This window comes from Pavona decussata, unplaced genomic scaffold (genome assembly GCF_977016875.1).
Source record: "Pavona decussata unplaced genomic scaffold, jaPavDecu1.1 SCAFFOLD_219, whole genome shotgun sequence".
Taxonomy (NCBI): domain Eukaryota; kingdom Metazoa; phylum Cnidaria; class Anthozoa; order Scleractinia; family Agariciidae; genus Pavona; species Pavona decussata.
In genome coordinates this window covers 2,769,273-2,786,520 of record NW_028145624.1, presented here as the reverse complement: position 1 = coordinate 2,786,520, position 17,248 = coordinate 2,769,273, and the positions used below count along the sequence as shown (strand labels likewise).

The window sequence follows — 17,248 nt, the reverse complement described above, 5'->3', positions numbered from 1 at the left end:
GTTGTTGATACGGATTCAGCCGTAATTCTAAACGAGTTAACGGCCGAATTTTGTTCGGTATATAATAGGAAACCCATTAGAGCCGATACATTTTATGTTGTTTTCCAGGTTTTTCCGTCAAGACAGCACTCTGCATGTCGTGCTGTGTAGTGCTTTCATTTTAAAATTTATTATTGCAGTAGCAGCGCTAGCAGTAGCCGGTATTATTATATTATTACTCGCACATTCGAATTGGCGAAGTAAAGCATTTTAAAAATCTTCGTGAAGCAACATAATTTCTGCAGTCATCAAAATGTTAACAAAATCTTCGCATGAACAGTGTGTAGTACGATACAGTCGTTTCGCAGGGCTGATAAAGAAAATGACTTGTCATTTCACTGTTCAAATGCGTTGTCAACGTTTGAAAATTTTTTGCAAATGCGTTGGCCCAATTTTTAAATGATTTTCAACGCATTTCGGTTTCGTTCGGAAACATTCCCAACGTTTTGAAAAGTTTTCCAATGCAATTATTGTCGACGTTTCCAAAGATGCGTTGAAATGACTGAAATGACAAGAATCCATTGAGTTGACAGTTTGACAACTTCGCACCCTGAAAAGTTTGCGCCAAAATGACGTCACTTGATTTGATTTCCAGCAAGGGAAACAAGTCGAGCTCTCGCTCGCTCGCGCTCCGCGCTCGCTCGTTCGAGCTCTTACGATCGCGCTTCGCGCTCTCTAAGCCCGACTTGTAAGCAAGTCTACCCAGGGGCCAACACAGCAGTAAAGATTCCTGGAAAATCCAACGTATTCTACGTACTGATGGATCACGGCTAGCGAGAGTAAAGTACTCGGTGTTAGATTATTTTTCCGCCTCGGGCTTCATTAATTTAGAGATAATTAATTATAGAGGGCAAGAATGATCCTTTAATGTGGCAGTAAAGAAGAGGAAAACTTCCAGTCTTGCCGTGTATAATTTATTAGAGAGCTTAAGGACGGTGCCTACTATTGTCACTGCGCATACGTTCTGCGCATCTCGAGATACTTGGGTTTCCTATGGGTGGTGCCTAGTAATACAGGGATATTTTTGCGCGCTTTAAAACTATGCGGAGAAAGCAGAACTTAGCAAGTGATTTTGGTATCCAAAAAGAAAATTGGGGGTAACCATGCATTTTTCAGAGATAATAAAGCTTCAATTTGGAGAAAAGCGCCATACATTGCTTTGTATTTTGCTGCTTTTCAGAATAATTGTTGCCTAGTTATCTCTAAAAAATGCGTGGTTGCCCCCAATTTTGTTTTTGGATTTCAATAGCCGCTACTAAGATCTGCTTTTCCCGCATAGTCATAAACTGCGCAAAAATACTTCGCTATTAGTAGGCACCGCCCTTAAGCAACGACAACGGCGACGGCAACAAAAACGTTACTTGAAAATGTTACATAATTTTATTTGTGCTACTTTGCGATTATTTCAACCCAGCTAACTTGTGCAAAAACAGCGAACTACCCAGGAACCAAATTGGTAGGCGCGACATTCGAGAAAAGAAAGAGAATGAAAAACAGTTCACCGTCGAGGACTCACATTCTCCACAAAACCTTGAATTTGGTCATTTCACGTTGCTGCTTTGCGGAGGACGGCAAAGAAATGTACACAAATTCAAAACGCGCGTGCAGAGCGATTGTTTTTGCTCATTAAACCTATGCGGCGTTGTCGTTGTCGTCGCTGTCGTCGTTTCTTAAACTCCCTAATAATTATCTCAAGTATTTTACTGATCCAGATCGGGAATCCCTCAAAGAATTGTCGCTGTGGTCTTGCCGGCCAAATTTAGAGTTTTGAATTTATTTTATTTCTCTATAATGAATACGCCAAGAGTACATAGGATCCCCTTTTCGGCCGAATGAGAGTTATCCCCGTTACCAATCTCATTTTGACATCAAGGTAACAAGATTTTTATTAAACTTTCATTCCTGTTACAGCAGTTGACAAAGGTACATTAGCTTTAAAAAAAACATAGCTGGTTCTTACAACATTGGAAATTAAGAACATCGTCAGTTGATTAATCTAGATTAAAAAACGTTTTGATACTCAGTTAACTACTGAAGAAGTGAGGACCAATTGAGCCAAAAGCCAGGAGCACCCAACTACACCCGCATCAGAAATTAGTGTCGAATTGTTAATATAACGCTAGCACCGTTTTCTTTAGCGAAAGGTCGCTTCATCACTTTGCAACACTGAAAAACTAATTCCTTTTATGCTTGGAGGGACAATTACGTGCGATAAAAGGACAGCTAGCATTTTCCGAAAACCAACTGCAGCGCGAAAAGGTCAAATCTACTTTTGTTAGTGCGCATACGTTCAGCGCATCTCGAGATACTCGGGTTTCCTTTGGGTGGTGCCTACTAATACAGGGATATTCTTTCGCGGTTTAAAACTATGCGGAGGAAGCAGAACTTAGCAAGTACTCTTGGTATCCAAAAAGAAAATGTGGGGTAAGCCGTGGCCCCATAAAGACCTTATAACAATTACTGACTACTACTGTTCGACCGATTTCCATTTAAGTGTCGAAAAACCAAAACCAAAGTTATTACGCAACAGATGTAAACAACGCAACGATCCAATCAGTATTCGAAGCAAAAACACGTAACTGGCGCCAAGCGCGGGAAAACGCGTGCGGCCAAAACACGATTGGTTTGGGTATTGATTCCCATTGGTTGAGAAAGTGGCACGAGTTTTGTTAACCAATCACAGGGCGTAGTAATGCAAAACCAAAGCAAACGCGAAATTACTTTCGACACTCAATTGAAAACCGCTCTAAAGCCGTTATTAATAAAGGCACACATAGTCGCTAGCTACCTTAAGTTGCTTGTCTAACTAAAACAAAATCGCACCAATGACAATCACTGCGAAGGCCAGTATTCCACTGAAAGGGAGGAGATGGCTGGCGAGGCTTTCAGTAGTCGGTTTGGTTGACGAAGTCGGTGGCATGTCGGAACCAGGGGTACTGGACATCGCCAATGCAGTTGTAGGTGAAGAAGGTGTAGTTATAGTCTGGTTGTTGCAGCAGTTGGTGCCATTACAGCAGCTTGAGTCAAAGTAATCCGTCAAGGTCTTGCCAGTGTTGGCGCTTTCAAAAGCGGTTTTGAAGGTTTGTTCGTCTACCATGCCTATAGTAAGATCACCAGGACATGATGTTATTGTAATTAAAACTGGTTTATGCAAACCTCAAACTTACGTTTTGGAATTTTTCAAGTCCAAAAACTGCGAGCGGCCACCTTGGAAAAGGGAAGAGGCCTTTTAAAGGGGCTGCCGGCCCATGGCGTGGTATTTTAAACGTGGTTTGTCCGAAGCTAAAGGTGGTCTCCTGCTGCACTTACTGCACCATTTGGGCCGTACTACTAACTACCTACAGTAAGGTAGTTTCAATTTCAGCAGTTAGTAGCATGGTAATTTATAAAGGGAACTGAAGAAACAAACTGAACTTAGGTGTTGGAGTTGGGATGGGTTTGTAATTCAGAGGTAGAAAACCTCCCGAAGGGGAGAGTTTTGTCCCTGAAATGTTCAAAACATTATGATGTCGAACTGACCTGATGTACAATCGGCGCATCCTCGTGCAACCACAGTCTTCCACACGTTATTTTCAATATACCATCCCGTTGCTGTGTAGCAATCACCTGATCCAATGTTCGGAAACGTCTGGTTTGTACAATTAACCTTAACTTGGTTAGTATAGCAGTCCGCAAAGGTTTCTTCGAAGCAGTAGTAGCATTCAGTTACGGCAGCTGTAGAATTAAAGTTCCATAACGTAAGCTAAATCTGTCGAATAGGTCGAGTAAGGACAGAACGAGAGAAGTATATACCGAAGCGGGCAATTTTTTCCGTTTTGGCGGGTGCTTATCGTGACAGACTGGCAACTAACAAAATACAACACTCTGGTTAGCCTAAATAGCTCTCCGGTTAGCCTAATTCAGCTTAGGTAGCTTGCGGTTTGCTTTTATACTGGGGTTAGGATATCTAGCCAAAAAATTGCAAGTTCTAGCAGTCAGTCGCCGGTAGTCTAGTGGTAAGGTTCCTGCTTGGGAATCCGACCTTCCGGTTTGACTCTTCTTTCTTTTTTAACTTAAAAAAGTAAGAAAAGGAAGTTAAAGGGAGGGGTTCACATTTCAGCGCGTGTGCATGAATCTAAATGCTTTTTTCTCCGTTCTTATCAACTTTATGGCCTTAAAAATCCCACTCACATGTACTTCAGTAATCACATTCTATAATTAGTCCAAGAAAAATAACTGATGACCAAAATTCACAGAAAATGCTAGTGGATTGTACCCATATTGTTGATATTGAATTTAGTGTTTACCCGTAGGATTTATTCCACGGTTGATGTATTTACAGTTATTTGCATGCGAAATAATGCAATCATATGAAAAAAATTACCACCCGAGTTACCTATTCCCTTCCGAATGGTTCATAAACAACGAATTAAATTAAACAGGCTTGGGTCATAGCGAGCAAAGGCGAAAAAGTATTTTGATTCATGGACATGCGCAGAACCGTGAACCCCTCCCTTTAAGTGTGCGATGTATAGTATCCGTCATCTTGAAGTAAGCATAAAAAAATTGCCCGATGCGAGTTCAGTGCAGACCTCCGGGTAAGTAAGGGGTACACTCTCCACCACTCTTACTAGTTGCTTCTTTTCGTAAAATGAAATATCTTGGAGCCTCACGTTGCGGGCCTCGGTTTTCGTCTTAAATATAAGGGGGCCCGTGCTCTTTTCCTAGATCTGACATTGATATATATACTCTCTTTCTCGCCAAGTAGGTCAAATACCTCTCATATATACATATTTTGCGGTGGTCCATTTCTCAACGCAGCGCATGAAATTAAAACAACTGGTCGCTCAGATCGCCAACTGGTGTAGTAAAAATTATTGAAAAGATTGATCTGATTAAGAGAATGCTCAGCCGAACTTGGCTTTTCAAGTGAGCCAGCTACTGTAAGAATTAATTAAAAAACATAATTATGAAAGGCGTAGTCAAGCGTGGGTTTTTCGTTTCTTTCACGGCAACCAGGCGTATCTGCTCAATTACATGTTCTCCTCGTGGTACAACGACGAGCCATTAAGAAGAAATAAAACATTCCTTTTCGTGGCTACGATAGATACTATACCACGAGTTTGTTTGTCGAAAACCACAGTAGAGGAATTTCGTACCCAGATCTCCTCATCTGGGAACGAGTCAGATCAAAACGAGAGTGCAGTGCAGAACAGTAATGCGTGTAATCATTCATCCGCGTGCTACTCCGATCTACCCAAGACCCCTCTTAGGCCATGTCTACTCTATACTGCATAGCTCTTGTGCCGGCACCAAAAACATATCGGATAGGGCTTTCATTCACACACAAAACGCCGATTTCGGATCGTTTTTTGTGCCGGAGCGATGCTGCGCTACTTCGGTCTTGAAAGTGAATCGTCACATGTCGGATAGGTTTTTTCTGACACTTTCTTGAGTAGTGTGAACGGAGAATCGAACCGAAACGGAAGTCAACAAAGAGGAGCGAAGATTGGATTCTAGTGGAAAGATGGCGGCGGTTTTGGGCCGTTCCTGTACACACCAGGCCGGCGTATTTTCTAAAACAGCATAAAATGCTATCCACCATAGTGTAGACATAGGCTAAGGCTATGTCTACTTTATAGCTCTTGGATAGCTCTTGTGTCGGCACTAAAAATATATCGGATAGGGCTTTCGTTCACACACAAAACGCCGATTTCGGATCGATTTTTGTGCCGGAGCGATGCTGCGCTACTTCGGTCTTGAAAGTGAATCGTCACATGTCGGATAGGTTTTTTCTGACACTTTCTTGAGTAGTGTGAACAGAGAATCGAACCGAAACGGAAGTCAACAAAGAGGAGCGAAGATTGGATTCTAGTGGAAAATGACAGCGGTTTTGGGCCGTTCCTGTACACACCAGGCCGGCGTATTTTCTAAAACAGCATAAAATGCTATCCACCATAGTGTAGACATAGGCTAAGGCTATGTCTACTTTATAGCTCTTGGATAGCTTTTGTGTTGGCACTAAAAATATATCGGATAGGTATTTGTGACACTTTCTTGAGTAGTGTGAATGGAGAATCGAACCGAGACGGTAGTCAACAACGAGGAGCGAAGATTGGAATGTAGTGGAAAGATGGCGGCGGTCTTGGGCCACTTCTGTGCACACCAGGCCGGAGCATTTTTCACAACGGCATAAAATGTTATCCAGCATAGTGTAGACATAGCCTTAGCGGATGCTGCTTTCCCACGCTTCTTTCAGTGAAAATGACCGCGCTTCAGCGTTCCAGGTCACTTCATGGCGGATGTCTGATTTTGGTGATTAGAACCATTTGCGGAGTGGCACGGCCATTGTTAAGAGTTTGAACAAGTATGCATCTATTATGTCTATACGACATTTCACTTTCAAAAGTGTTTAGGTTCAATCATAGAACGCAACCTTGAGTTACAGTTTCGAAAAAGGAAAAAGACACGGCCGGAAGAAGTCGCTCTATAACTTTCATTGTAGTGATCACACATTACCGAAGGTTTTCATCAACAGACTACTTCATCCTACACTTGTGACCCTTGTCATGACTGGCGATTGTTTGATCAAAGCCAGTCAGTTGTTGAAAAGGCGCGCTGCTCTATTTTCTTATCTCATCCGGCTTAAAAATGTTTAAAACAATGGCCCGACTGTCATTAACTCTTGAACTACTCTTCTATCATTAATTGCGCGCGCTTTTGCAAGCGGTATCTCGAGCTCAGGCGCGAAAAATCGGCATTGAGATGAACAAGTCTTTATGTGGTTCTCCATACATAGATGAAAGAGTGATATTGTTAGCGAAAGACATTTTTCTATTCTAAGATGTCATAAAACGACCAACAAAATGAAATGATAAAATAACTGCCTTCTATGCAAACTTAATGCTTTAGTCCATAAATCCGGTTTAGAAAGGACATCTTATATCGTGAGCGTCCAAAATTGTTTACCACGAATCCCCACGCATTAATAGTAAGGTGACAAACTTTCTGTTTCAAGTATCCTAAATTGGTGTGAACAGTTTCTGAAATCGAAATACAACATGAAAAAGAAGAAGCAAGAAGCCGGAACCACCAAAGACAAGTTTCACTTTTTACATAAACTTTCCGCAACTCAGCTTCAATGCAATTAGAGAGTTGTGGTTAAAAACACTGAAAGTGAAAATTCCATAGATTTTTATTCTGTTAACTCAGAAAAAATTGCGCCAACCAGGATTTAAGGATGTTGAGTCAAAGTCATTAGCGTTAGACACTAATGAAGTCGTTTCATACATCAGTTTCTTTTTAGCTGTAATGAACTTCAAGAAATGCAGTTTATTTGAATTTCCACTGACTTAACTAGGAGTCCAGGGTACGTTCCGATCTCTAATTCACACTAAAGAATTCAAATTATTCTCGTAACGAATGCATCTTGCTGTTATCATGGCTGAAACAAACTGAACAAGATGTGATTAAATTTACAACGAGTAACTTTGATGGCCGATATCACAACCGGCGTTGTATTGGAGAGACGAATACATAATTAGACATTCTCGGCTCGATTTATTACGATGATGGAGTGTGTACTGTTAAGACGCAACCATGATCTTACTTTGCAACGCGGAAATAACATTCACTAGCGTTCGTTAGCGCAGTCAATTGCAACATTCGTACCGTTATCCTAACTGAGCCTGTACAGTAGAAAGGTGAACTCAATTCAAATTTTCCCAGTTGGTCACTTTGTTCGCTGGGATTTCAGCTATACGCAGCCTTTCCTGTCTGTGTAACTTCAAGAGCTGTCAGTGTTGCTAATTGCGCCCACAGCCTATTCAATTTTGCATAACGCTAGAGCAAATTTTGCTCAAATTCACATTGCTTTCCGCCAGCTACCTTTACGATCTCGCTGATTGGCCTATAACCTCTATATTTTCTTTCCTTCGTATTAAAACAGCATCAAGCTCACACGTAAAATTTTCATTCATTCTCTCACAGCTTGCATGGCACCACCTTCGTATTATGCGCGATTCACATAAAAGAATATGCGAGATTTAACTCACCATTCGCTACGGCGATGCAAGCAAAAATAGACAGAAGAGCAAGAAACAGCTTCATCCTGACTTTAACGCGGTAAAATCCTGTACTTCCCACCAGCGAATCGACAGCCTCCGTTAGCACGACTAAATTAGCCTTGAAAAACCCAAAACAGGAATTTTAACCAACACGTTGTAGAGTTCAATTTCCATACTGATTAAAAGAAATGCTATTGGCTCAAAGATGACAGTTAAATGATTGTTTTTGATGCGTCATTCAATCTGCCGTGATCTGTCTGTCTAGCTATAGCGACTGCAAGAGGGACAATTATAATTTTGATTGATGCTACTGCGTTACACTGCCTGGCCTGCCTTAAAATGAAAATAACATCGGTAAATCGAAAGTATCCTCAACTTTAGTGCAATAGGCCTTATCACGGTTTTCGACGCCATTTTGACGAGTAGGCAAACAGGCTTGAAATAACAGTGTTTGTATGGAAATCCGATGTCAAATAATTTTCATAAAACATCCCTTCTGAAAAATTCATGAATTGGAAACTTTTGGCTCTAGGAAAAGGATTTTAAGAAAAAAATTGGAGGGATGTAGCTGTGACAGAAAGCGTCCAGTCGTGTTTGAACTTTCCATACATTTCCCTGTATTTTTTTCCGCGAACTATTTTTCGAGTAGCAGTTCACGGCTGGTTCGCTAAACAGACAAATGTATGGAAAGTTCAAAACACGACTGGATGCTTTCTGTCACAGCTACATCCCTCCAATTTTGTTCTTAAAATCCTTTTCCTAGTGCCAAAAGTTTCCGATTCATGAATTTTTCAGAAGCGATGTTTTATGAAAATTATTTGACATCGGATTTCCATACAAACACTGTTGTTTCAAGCCTGTTTACCTACCCGTCAAAATGGCGTCGAAAACCGTGATAAGGTCTATCAGAACGGACATCCAATGTTATCTGGGTCCATCGCCTTTTAATTTAAGCTGCTTTTTAAAAACGTCTTTTAACCGGGGAGTTTCTGGCTTGCGCGCTAACTTCTGGTGACAGATGAAACAAAAATAAGTAGTAATACTCCATATCAAGATTGACTCATTCGTTTATTTTCTTATTATTTTCTTATTAATTTTTTTAAATAAATTAACTCCGTGGGATTAACATGAGAATGCTCTAATGCGCACGTGCCAGACACGTGTAAAGCCCCTTTTAAACGGTTACAACATTTGCCCAACATTCGTTCAACAAAAGTTGCATGGATATTAGGCAAATGTTTGGCCAATGTTGAATGGAGTGTTCAAACGGCTTCAACACCTTTCAACATATTCGAGAATTGAACAAACGAAATGTTGTATGGATGTTGAATGAAAGTTTAAACCAATTTAAATTTGATTCAACACGTTTTCAACACTTTTATACAAGTTTTCAACAATGTTGAACGACCTCAGTTCAAACGCCCCGACATTTGGGTCAAGTAAACTGAAGCAGATGTTGAAACCGTTTAATTAAACAAGCCTTAAGGAAGTGGTTACACGCTGGCTTAATGAGCAGCTATTTCATCATATTGAAGAATGAACAAAGACCAAAAAGACGCCACCGACTCAAGTTTGCTCGAGGGCTTGTAGTAGGTAATTATCAACTAAACAACTTTATAAAAGTCGGCGTCTCATCAAAGTTTTATTGGGCATGATATTTAATTTTCTGAAACGCCCAACACGTTTGCATTGCACCTAGTGCTTCAAGACGATTTTTTCGTTATAGTCATTACATAGCGAGGGACCAAACAAGACTAATTAACAAAGATACTTCAATTGTCATTTCCTGTTTTCCAACTGGATTGCCGTCGGCTTCTTAACTGAAACGGAAATTTGTGTACTATGCTAACACCGTTTCTTTAGATGATTTTTAAGTCGTAGAAAACTATGGAACAGTTCCTTATCGGCGGAATATACATACAGGCCGTCTTAATTTGGCTTTCTGAAACCCCTTCTTGGCCTTCATAAGTTTCGCTCTCTGTAAACGACATTTTTGTCCCTTCGAAGACAAAAGAACTAATTTTGCCAAGTTACTAATGCATGGCCTTTTATATGACCAATATCAAAGAAAATCACGGCTAGTTTTTAATCAGAAATCAATTTGAATTGCTGTACGTGTGTCAATTTACAAATATTTACCGAATTGAACGGTTGGGTGCACTGATGTCCCTGAAATAGCCTTGTTTTGAGAAAAGGCCGTGTGTTGTTGTTATTCGTGGCTGGGTGCATTAATAACACATTAGTTAATTTATTATGCTTGTTAGCACATCATCTGTAGCTTATATAGCTAGACCCATTGCCACTATTATCGTTTGTCTCGCGATATAGTCAGTTTGTATACAGATATAAGAACACTGTTGTTTAAAGATGTTAGTATTTCAGTCGGAATCATGATCAGAGCTTTCGGAGATATGTAAATGAGTGCATCACTTAGAGAACCACTAAAATTAGTTTGGGTTTAATTAATTTTTCAGGACAACAGATCCAAATAACTGTAAACGCGATTTTCCTGTAGTTTTTATCTGCGAAGATAGCTTAAGTATAAAGATATGATAACCAAACAGGAAACAGTTTGAATTTCAAAGAGCAAGCTGGTTTCTTTCCAGATAAACTCGCTGATAAAATCTCATTTACAGACAAGGCCATCTGCTAGCTCTCTGTGCTTGAATGGTCTTTGCCGGAGGGCTGAAAATAAACTGTTTATTTACATTTAACAAAATTAACAAATTTTCCTTTGAATAACACCAGTCTTTAATTCATAAATTCTGATAAAATTTGATGTTCATTACAGCGTTTACTTCAAAATTTTCACCTGGTCAAATTGTTTATCACTTTCAAGGCTCGCAGTTTATCCAGAATGCCTTCTCAGAATCCAGCAGAATTTGAACGTTTTGACTGAGCTTTCCTTTGGACCGATGCCCACCAAAACTCGGTAATTAATAAAACGGCTCCAAATAATAAAATAATTAAACGATTCCTTTATAAGGAATCATGCTACAATACTCGTAGAAAAACAGATATACACCTACACAAGCCTAAACTTAGCCTTGGCAAACGTACCTTTAGATTATCAGGTTCTATCCTTTTTAATTCCCTACCTACTAAAAAAAATTCAAAGAGCAGAATCGCTTTCGTCTTTTAAACTTTTTGTTAAAACCTACCATTTCTAACATTTGCATGTGCCGGAGACAGCACAAGTTTATATTTATTGTCATATTTTATGACCAGGGCCACTCTCGATTACAGCCATGTAACTGAATGGACCACCCTGGCTAAATCAGTAAACTTTACTTTACTTTACTTTACTTTACTTTACTTTACTTTACTTTACTTTACTTTACTTTACTTTACTTTACTTTACTTTACTTTACTTTACTTTACTTTACTTTACTTTACTTTACTTTACTTTACTTTACTTTACTTTACTTTACTTTACTTTACTTTACTTTACTTTACTTTACTTTACTTTACTTTACTTTACTTTACTTTACTTTACTTTACTTTACTTTACTTTACTTTACTTTACTTTACACAGTGCCAAGTGTAGGAGCCAAAAATGAGTGCATGCAACTGATCTTTATCGCTGTCACCAAATGCTTGATTTTAGCAGAAGCTATAACTCAGGTCCATTAATACAAAAGCCTCGGAAATGCCAATGACTGCATGAGCTTCAGTAGCGTCCCTTTGCGTGATCTTATACGTCACTGCAACCGCGATAGCACTCGTTTCATTTGAGATATTTAATATTTGTGTGTCCTATCAACAATTGTGTATACATATATACTACCATCTTCCAACTTAAGTGAATCATAGGGTGAACAAATTAAATTCTTATGATTTAGTGACGAAGGAACGACGTTTGATAGATCAGAATTAATATTCTGACGCCGCCAAGACGCCGCCACGCCAATAAGGTTCGTGTAATAAAGAACGTCTCAGAACAATTAAAGCTTTGAGCGGGAAAGTGATTAATCACTTTACGCCAATCGATCTTGAAGTTCAATGATTCTGGCTATTTTTAATTGATTTCATTCTGTTCCATCCTATTTTAAGCCTGGTTTACACGTACGACGCAAGCATAAGCATAAGCACAAGGATGTTTACACATGCGATAAGCATAAGCATAAGGTGACATACGCAAGCGCAGAAGCATAAAAATTTGCTGCCGCCATTTTGCAAATGGCAACGCATGAGTAACTAGAATGTACGCTGACAACTTGTCACTGTTTTTCAGTTTTATTTCCTTGCGCTTGTGCTTATGCTTGCGTCGCACCGGTTTACACGTAGGTTTCTTGTGCTTATGCTTGTGCCTATGCTTATGCTTGCGTCGTACGTGTAAACCAGGCTTTAGGGTGCGTTCGATTGACCCGGCCATTTCGGAATAGGAATACATACAATGATTTCTAGAAATCCTTCATAAAAGGTTAATTGGAGTCACTGGAATACAAAATGGCGTTTAAATTATCGTTTATTTGTGTAAGTTTTTAAAACTGTCTTCCCAAATATATTTAGAAAGAGAAATCTAGTGGCCACTCTGCTTCATTCTTATTCCGGAATAAGGTCAATCGAACGCAGCCCCTATTCTATTCCATTCTATTCTTGTTTTGTATGGTATTGATTTTTTTGAAATTATTTTTCGGAAGGGTTCTTCGTGTTATTTTTTGCACGGTACGAAATTTTAGGCATATCTAAGGCCGAGTGGTTTTTCACTGGTTTCTAGTAGTTGCCACGTGCTGTAATCAGATAAGTAACTGCACGACTGTCTACTTAACTGTAAACTACTTCATTTTAAACTACTCGTGGAAGTGTAGTCACAATAAATCCTTTACTACTACTACACTACTACTACTACTACTACTACTACTACTACTACTACTACTACTACTACTACTACTACTACTACTACTACTACTACTACTACTACTACTACTACTACTACTACTACTACTACTTACTACAACTACTTACCACTACTATTGCTACTGCTGCTGCTCCTGCTGCTACTACTACTAATACTAATACTAATACTAATACTAATACTAATACTAATACTAATACTAATACTAATACTAATACTAATAATAATAATAATAATAATAATAATAATAATAATAATAATAAGCAAGTACTTATATTGCGCAACATATTCTAACTGTTCATGGCTCTTTATAATACTTAAAAATAAGAAAAATAGAAAAATATTACAAATTAAATTTATAGGACATTGGTTTTAAGAAAAAGACGTAGGAAGGAAATTCAAGTCCAACTCAGCTTGGCGCGCTTTGATCAAAATCTTTCAAATTCACTCTCACACTGTAACTGACGATGACAGTTGGTTTTGTCGAAACATGTTTTCTAAACTTATAAGTGTCGTCTTTTTTCTTAAAACGTATTAGTATAGCCTGCCTCTAGCAAGACCTATATGACATTGATAGAAATGATAAGTATCCTGAAGAGGTTTCACTATCCGAAATATTTCGTGAACTAATTAACCGTGACAATGACATTAATTATAACAGTACACACTTTTCAAAAAGATTACTAACTGAATAAATAACTCTTCTGCCTATATTATTATTATTATTATTATTATTATTATTATTATTATTATTATTATTATTATTATTATTATTATTATTATTATTATTATATGGCAGTAAAAACTTCTGGATGCCCAGATTAACTAAACAATGATTGGGCGGCAAGCCGTAGCCAATCAATCTAACGACCAAATTATTATTATTATTATTATTATTATTATTATTGTTATTATTATTATTATTGTTATTATTATTATTATTATTATTATTATTATTATTATTATTATTATTATTATTATTATTGTTGTTGTCTCTAATATCACAGTCTTTGCTGGTGTTCATTTTGTGCATCAGCCGGGCGCAAACCATGCACCTGGGGCATCAGTTACCCAAATCAATCATTCCCTGATTCAGATACTAAGCACCTTTCTGAGGATTCGCGCAGATCCCAGCATGCAGATCTTTTGAATCTCTCTCACAGTAGCTAGCTCTCTCTGATACTTTCTTGATGTTTTCTACCATCCTCTTCTTTACTGTACCAATCGCACCAACAACTTAACAGGGATCACTATGGTTTTCATAGGCCACATTCTCTGTATTTCTAGTTCTAGGTCTTTGTATTTGCTTTTCTTTTTGATTTCCTTCAGTGAGATGTTTCTATCTGATGGGAGAGACTTATCAATCAGTTTTGCAGGTGGAATTTACTGAATCTTTAACAATGATGTCTGGTCTGTTCGCTGTTATAGTTCTATCAGTATTGACTGGCATGTCCCACATGATGGTGATCGGTTGTTGTCTTTATTGTGCATCTCAGTCTCTGGTGTGTGTTGGTACCATTTGTCCGTAATCTTGACATCATGATCTTTACAGATACTCCAATGGAGATATGCCGCAGCATTATTGTGCCTGGATATGTATTTTGTTTTGGCTAATACCTCACGGCATTCAGATACAATATGGTCCGCTGTCTCTTCATTTTGCAAACAAATTCTGCATTTGCTCTCCACTTGTTGGCCATAAATTAATTTCTGTTAGTTTCTGGTGTTAATGCCTGGTCTTGAGCTGCCACAAGTAGTTCCTCTGATTCTCCTTTCAAATTGCTTGACAACCATTTGTTGGTGGTGATTGTGTCTACGTGTGCCTTCTCTAGGATCTTGGATCTTGGCCATGCAATGCTTTGTCTTTCCACTTTTCTTCTTTCATTGATTTCATCTTATTATTATTATTATTATTATTATTATTATTATTATTATTATTATTATTATTATTATTATTATTATTATTTATTCATTTATTTATTTTCCTCGCAATGAAAAATCGTTCCTTGTGGTGTTTAGTTGTTGCGGCAATTCACTGGTTTTACCACTTTCCACCAGTTATATCGATACAAATATTTCATGATTTCGGTACCGTTTCTAGGAACCGAGATGCTGAAAAATCCAAACTTTACTTTGGGCAGTGGTTGTTTCACCAAACTCGAAGGAAAAGAGTGATAAAGATTAAAATGGATTGGTGTCAGCCAAGTCTCGATGCCAGCCCTTTTCATTATGCCATCGTAATTGAAAAACACGAATAGATCCAAAAAGGGCCGTTTGTCTTCCTCAGAAATAGTGACTTTGGAATTAAGCCATAATTTGTTTTCCACCGAAAGCCCAGCAACAGTGAAAAAAGCCTTGAATTTTTCAAACGTTAGTTGGCTGAACTGGCCATCGCCGTTAATCGCTAGGTCCACATCATCGTCCCATGCGAGAGGGCCCTTGATACCTCGCAGTGGTCCCCAGATAGAACCGTACATCAACCAGCAATCAATTCCCATGCCTTCCAAGATGGTATGCACCTTGTAAGTAAGTTGTACGAGGCGATCTATGTCCTGTTCAGAATTCTGGCATTTCGGCAGTGGGCCCCAAGGTTTGTTTCCTGTGTAACGCCCTGGAGAATTGAAGTTAATTTTTAACCAAACGACCGTGACGATAAAGGCTGAAAAAGCTTGGAGGGCTGTCTTGCACTGCATGCTTGTCTAACACGGCGTAGCTTGTTTGATGTACTTCGCAGCCTGATCCAATGCAAACCTACCGCGTCATGAAAAGAACAAAAAATTACATCCGCTTGTTAGAAGAGGAATCTGTTCCCAGTTGAGTCACCTCTAGTTTCCAGCTATCAATTATCTAAGTCATTTACTTAATTAAAATTATCTTAGGTCGGACTAAAAACAACCACATTAGGTGCCTTTTGGTTCGCAAATGGCTGACACCAGGTTCGGTTGCATCAAACAACTAATAGTATTATGTACCACTTCCTTGAATGGATAGGAACTTCACGTCTTCACAATTCAACTATAATTGCACTGAAGATTCTTGACACATAAGGATAGGCATCAGTCGCGTCAACTATTGGCTCTCGATACCACATCTTATAATTTCACATAAGCCCAGAAAAGACTTCCTGGAATATATTTTATCATGCGATCGATCAACACAACAAAAAGGAAGGTAGTATGCACAGTTGACTTCGATAAAATATTTAAATTGGAATGGAAATAACTACTTTATGGTGGTCTTCCACTCAATAAAGGGAAGTTAAGTTGGAAAACTCATTTTTTTAAAAATAGCAAAATTTTAACCTTTAAACACTTGGGAATGCTGTCTTGAAATAATCTTACTCGATTTCCAGCATTAAAGCAGCGAGATTTAAGAAATCTAATCAGCAGTATGCAACATTTTTCCATAGCAACGGCCATAGCAACAACTGTTTACATTTATTAAATGCTCACAAACAAGCGTCAATAAGAACATTACCCCCCCCCCCCCCCGCCTCTCTGTAAAATGACATCAGGTACTACTGTGGAGAAAAACCTGACTGAGGAGAGAGTCCTGAGGTTAAAGTTTTAACCGACAAAACATGACCCAAATCTTACAGAAACGATGGTTTTTGCATCAAATTACCCTTCAGCTTGTATTGTAGTGTGGCAACTTGAATTTGACAAACGTTTAAGGATGAGCTGTCTAGATTCCGTTCCCTTATCTTTATGACTGTTTTTCTCCAGTAACAGAATTTCTCGAACTGAATGAACTTTTGAGAACGATATCTCGGGCGCTTTGTAACCAAGATTTAAGGACTTAATTTTCTAGGTCGTAAACCTAAAAAATGCTCACGATCTTGAACTGCTTCCCAGTAAGTGAATCCTTGCCCTCTTTTTATTTCCTTCTACCTTACTTGCTGAAAAAAAAAAAAGAATAAAAATAAATTCTAAAGAGGCCAAGCTGCTTAATTTTCAAGGTTTATCGTCCAAAGAATTCATCAGTGGACAGATCTAAGTGTTTTCATACTTATCCAACCGTACGTTAGTTAGATATCGTTCTCACAATGAACACCCCTATTTTTAACTTAGAAGGCTGGTTAATCATTAACTATCATGACATGCGACCTGAAAAGACTCATTTTGAAGTCAGTGCGTGAATCCCTATAAAGTGATGGTAAAGGTTTCTGGCAAAGTTCTTTTCTAAAGAAATCGCAACTTTTTGAGTGGAAGACCACCTTTAAAGATCGCATCAAAAACGAATGCACAAAATGATATAGTATGATAATTATTTTTCTTCAGCTTTACACAGCTGACTGTCAATTATA

At 38.6% G+C, this 17,248-nt stretch overlaps 2 protein-coding genes across 2 annotated transcripts; both read right to left on the bottom strand.

Annotated features, from left to right (window-relative positions):
* Nucleotides 1-1,907: 1,907 nt before the first annotated feature.
* Nucleotides 1,908-8,226, bottom strand: LOC146459516 (uncharacterized). The gene is made up of 3 exons (XM_085089446.1): nucleotides 8,073-8,226; nucleotides 3,559-3,753; nucleotides 1,908-3,138 (listed from the first exon to the last, which is right to left on the bottom strand). The coding sequence occupies exons 1-3, from the start codon at nucleotides 8,125-8,127 to the stop codon at nucleotides 2,846-2,848; spliced, it is 543 nt and encodes a 180-aa protein (XP_084945572.1). The 5' UTR covers nucleotides 8,128-8,226; the 3' UTR covers nucleotides 1,908-2,845.
* A 5,889-nt stretch (nucleotides 8,227-14,115) lies between these two features.
* Nucleotides 14,116-16,837, bottom strand: LOC146459515 (uncharacterized). Its single transcript, XM_085089442.1, has 2 exons — nucleotides 16,777-16,837; nucleotides 14,116-15,677 (listed from the first exon to the last, which is right to left on the bottom strand). The coding sequence occupies exon 2, from the start codon at nucleotides 15,633-15,635 to the stop codon at nucleotides 14,958-14,960; it is 678 nt and encodes a 225-aa protein (XP_084945568.1). The 5' UTR covers nucleotides 15,636-15,677; nucleotides 16,777-16,837; the 3' UTR covers nucleotides 14,116-14,957.
* Nucleotides 16,838-17,248: the final 411 nt, after the last annotated feature.

Excerpts from the sequence above, each read along its gene's own strand:
- LOC146459516 (XM_085089446.1), bottom strand. The coding sequence starts at position 8,127 with ATGAAGCTGTTTCTTGCTCTTCTGTCTATTTTTGCTTGCATCGCCGTA. Across the intron at positions 3,754-8,072 it reads TTGCATCGCCGTAGCGAATG|CTGCCGTAACTGAATGCTAC; the intron begins GTGAGTTAAATC and ends TTAATTCTACAG. Across the intron at positions 3,139-3,558 it reads ATGCGCCGATTGTACATCAG|GCATGGTAGACGAACAAACC; the intron begins GTCAGTTCGACA and ends ATCTTACTATAG.
- LOC146459515 (XM_085089442.1), bottom strand. The coding sequence starts at position 15,635 with ATGCAGTGCAAGACAGCCCTCCAAGCTTTTTCAGCCTTTATCGTCACG.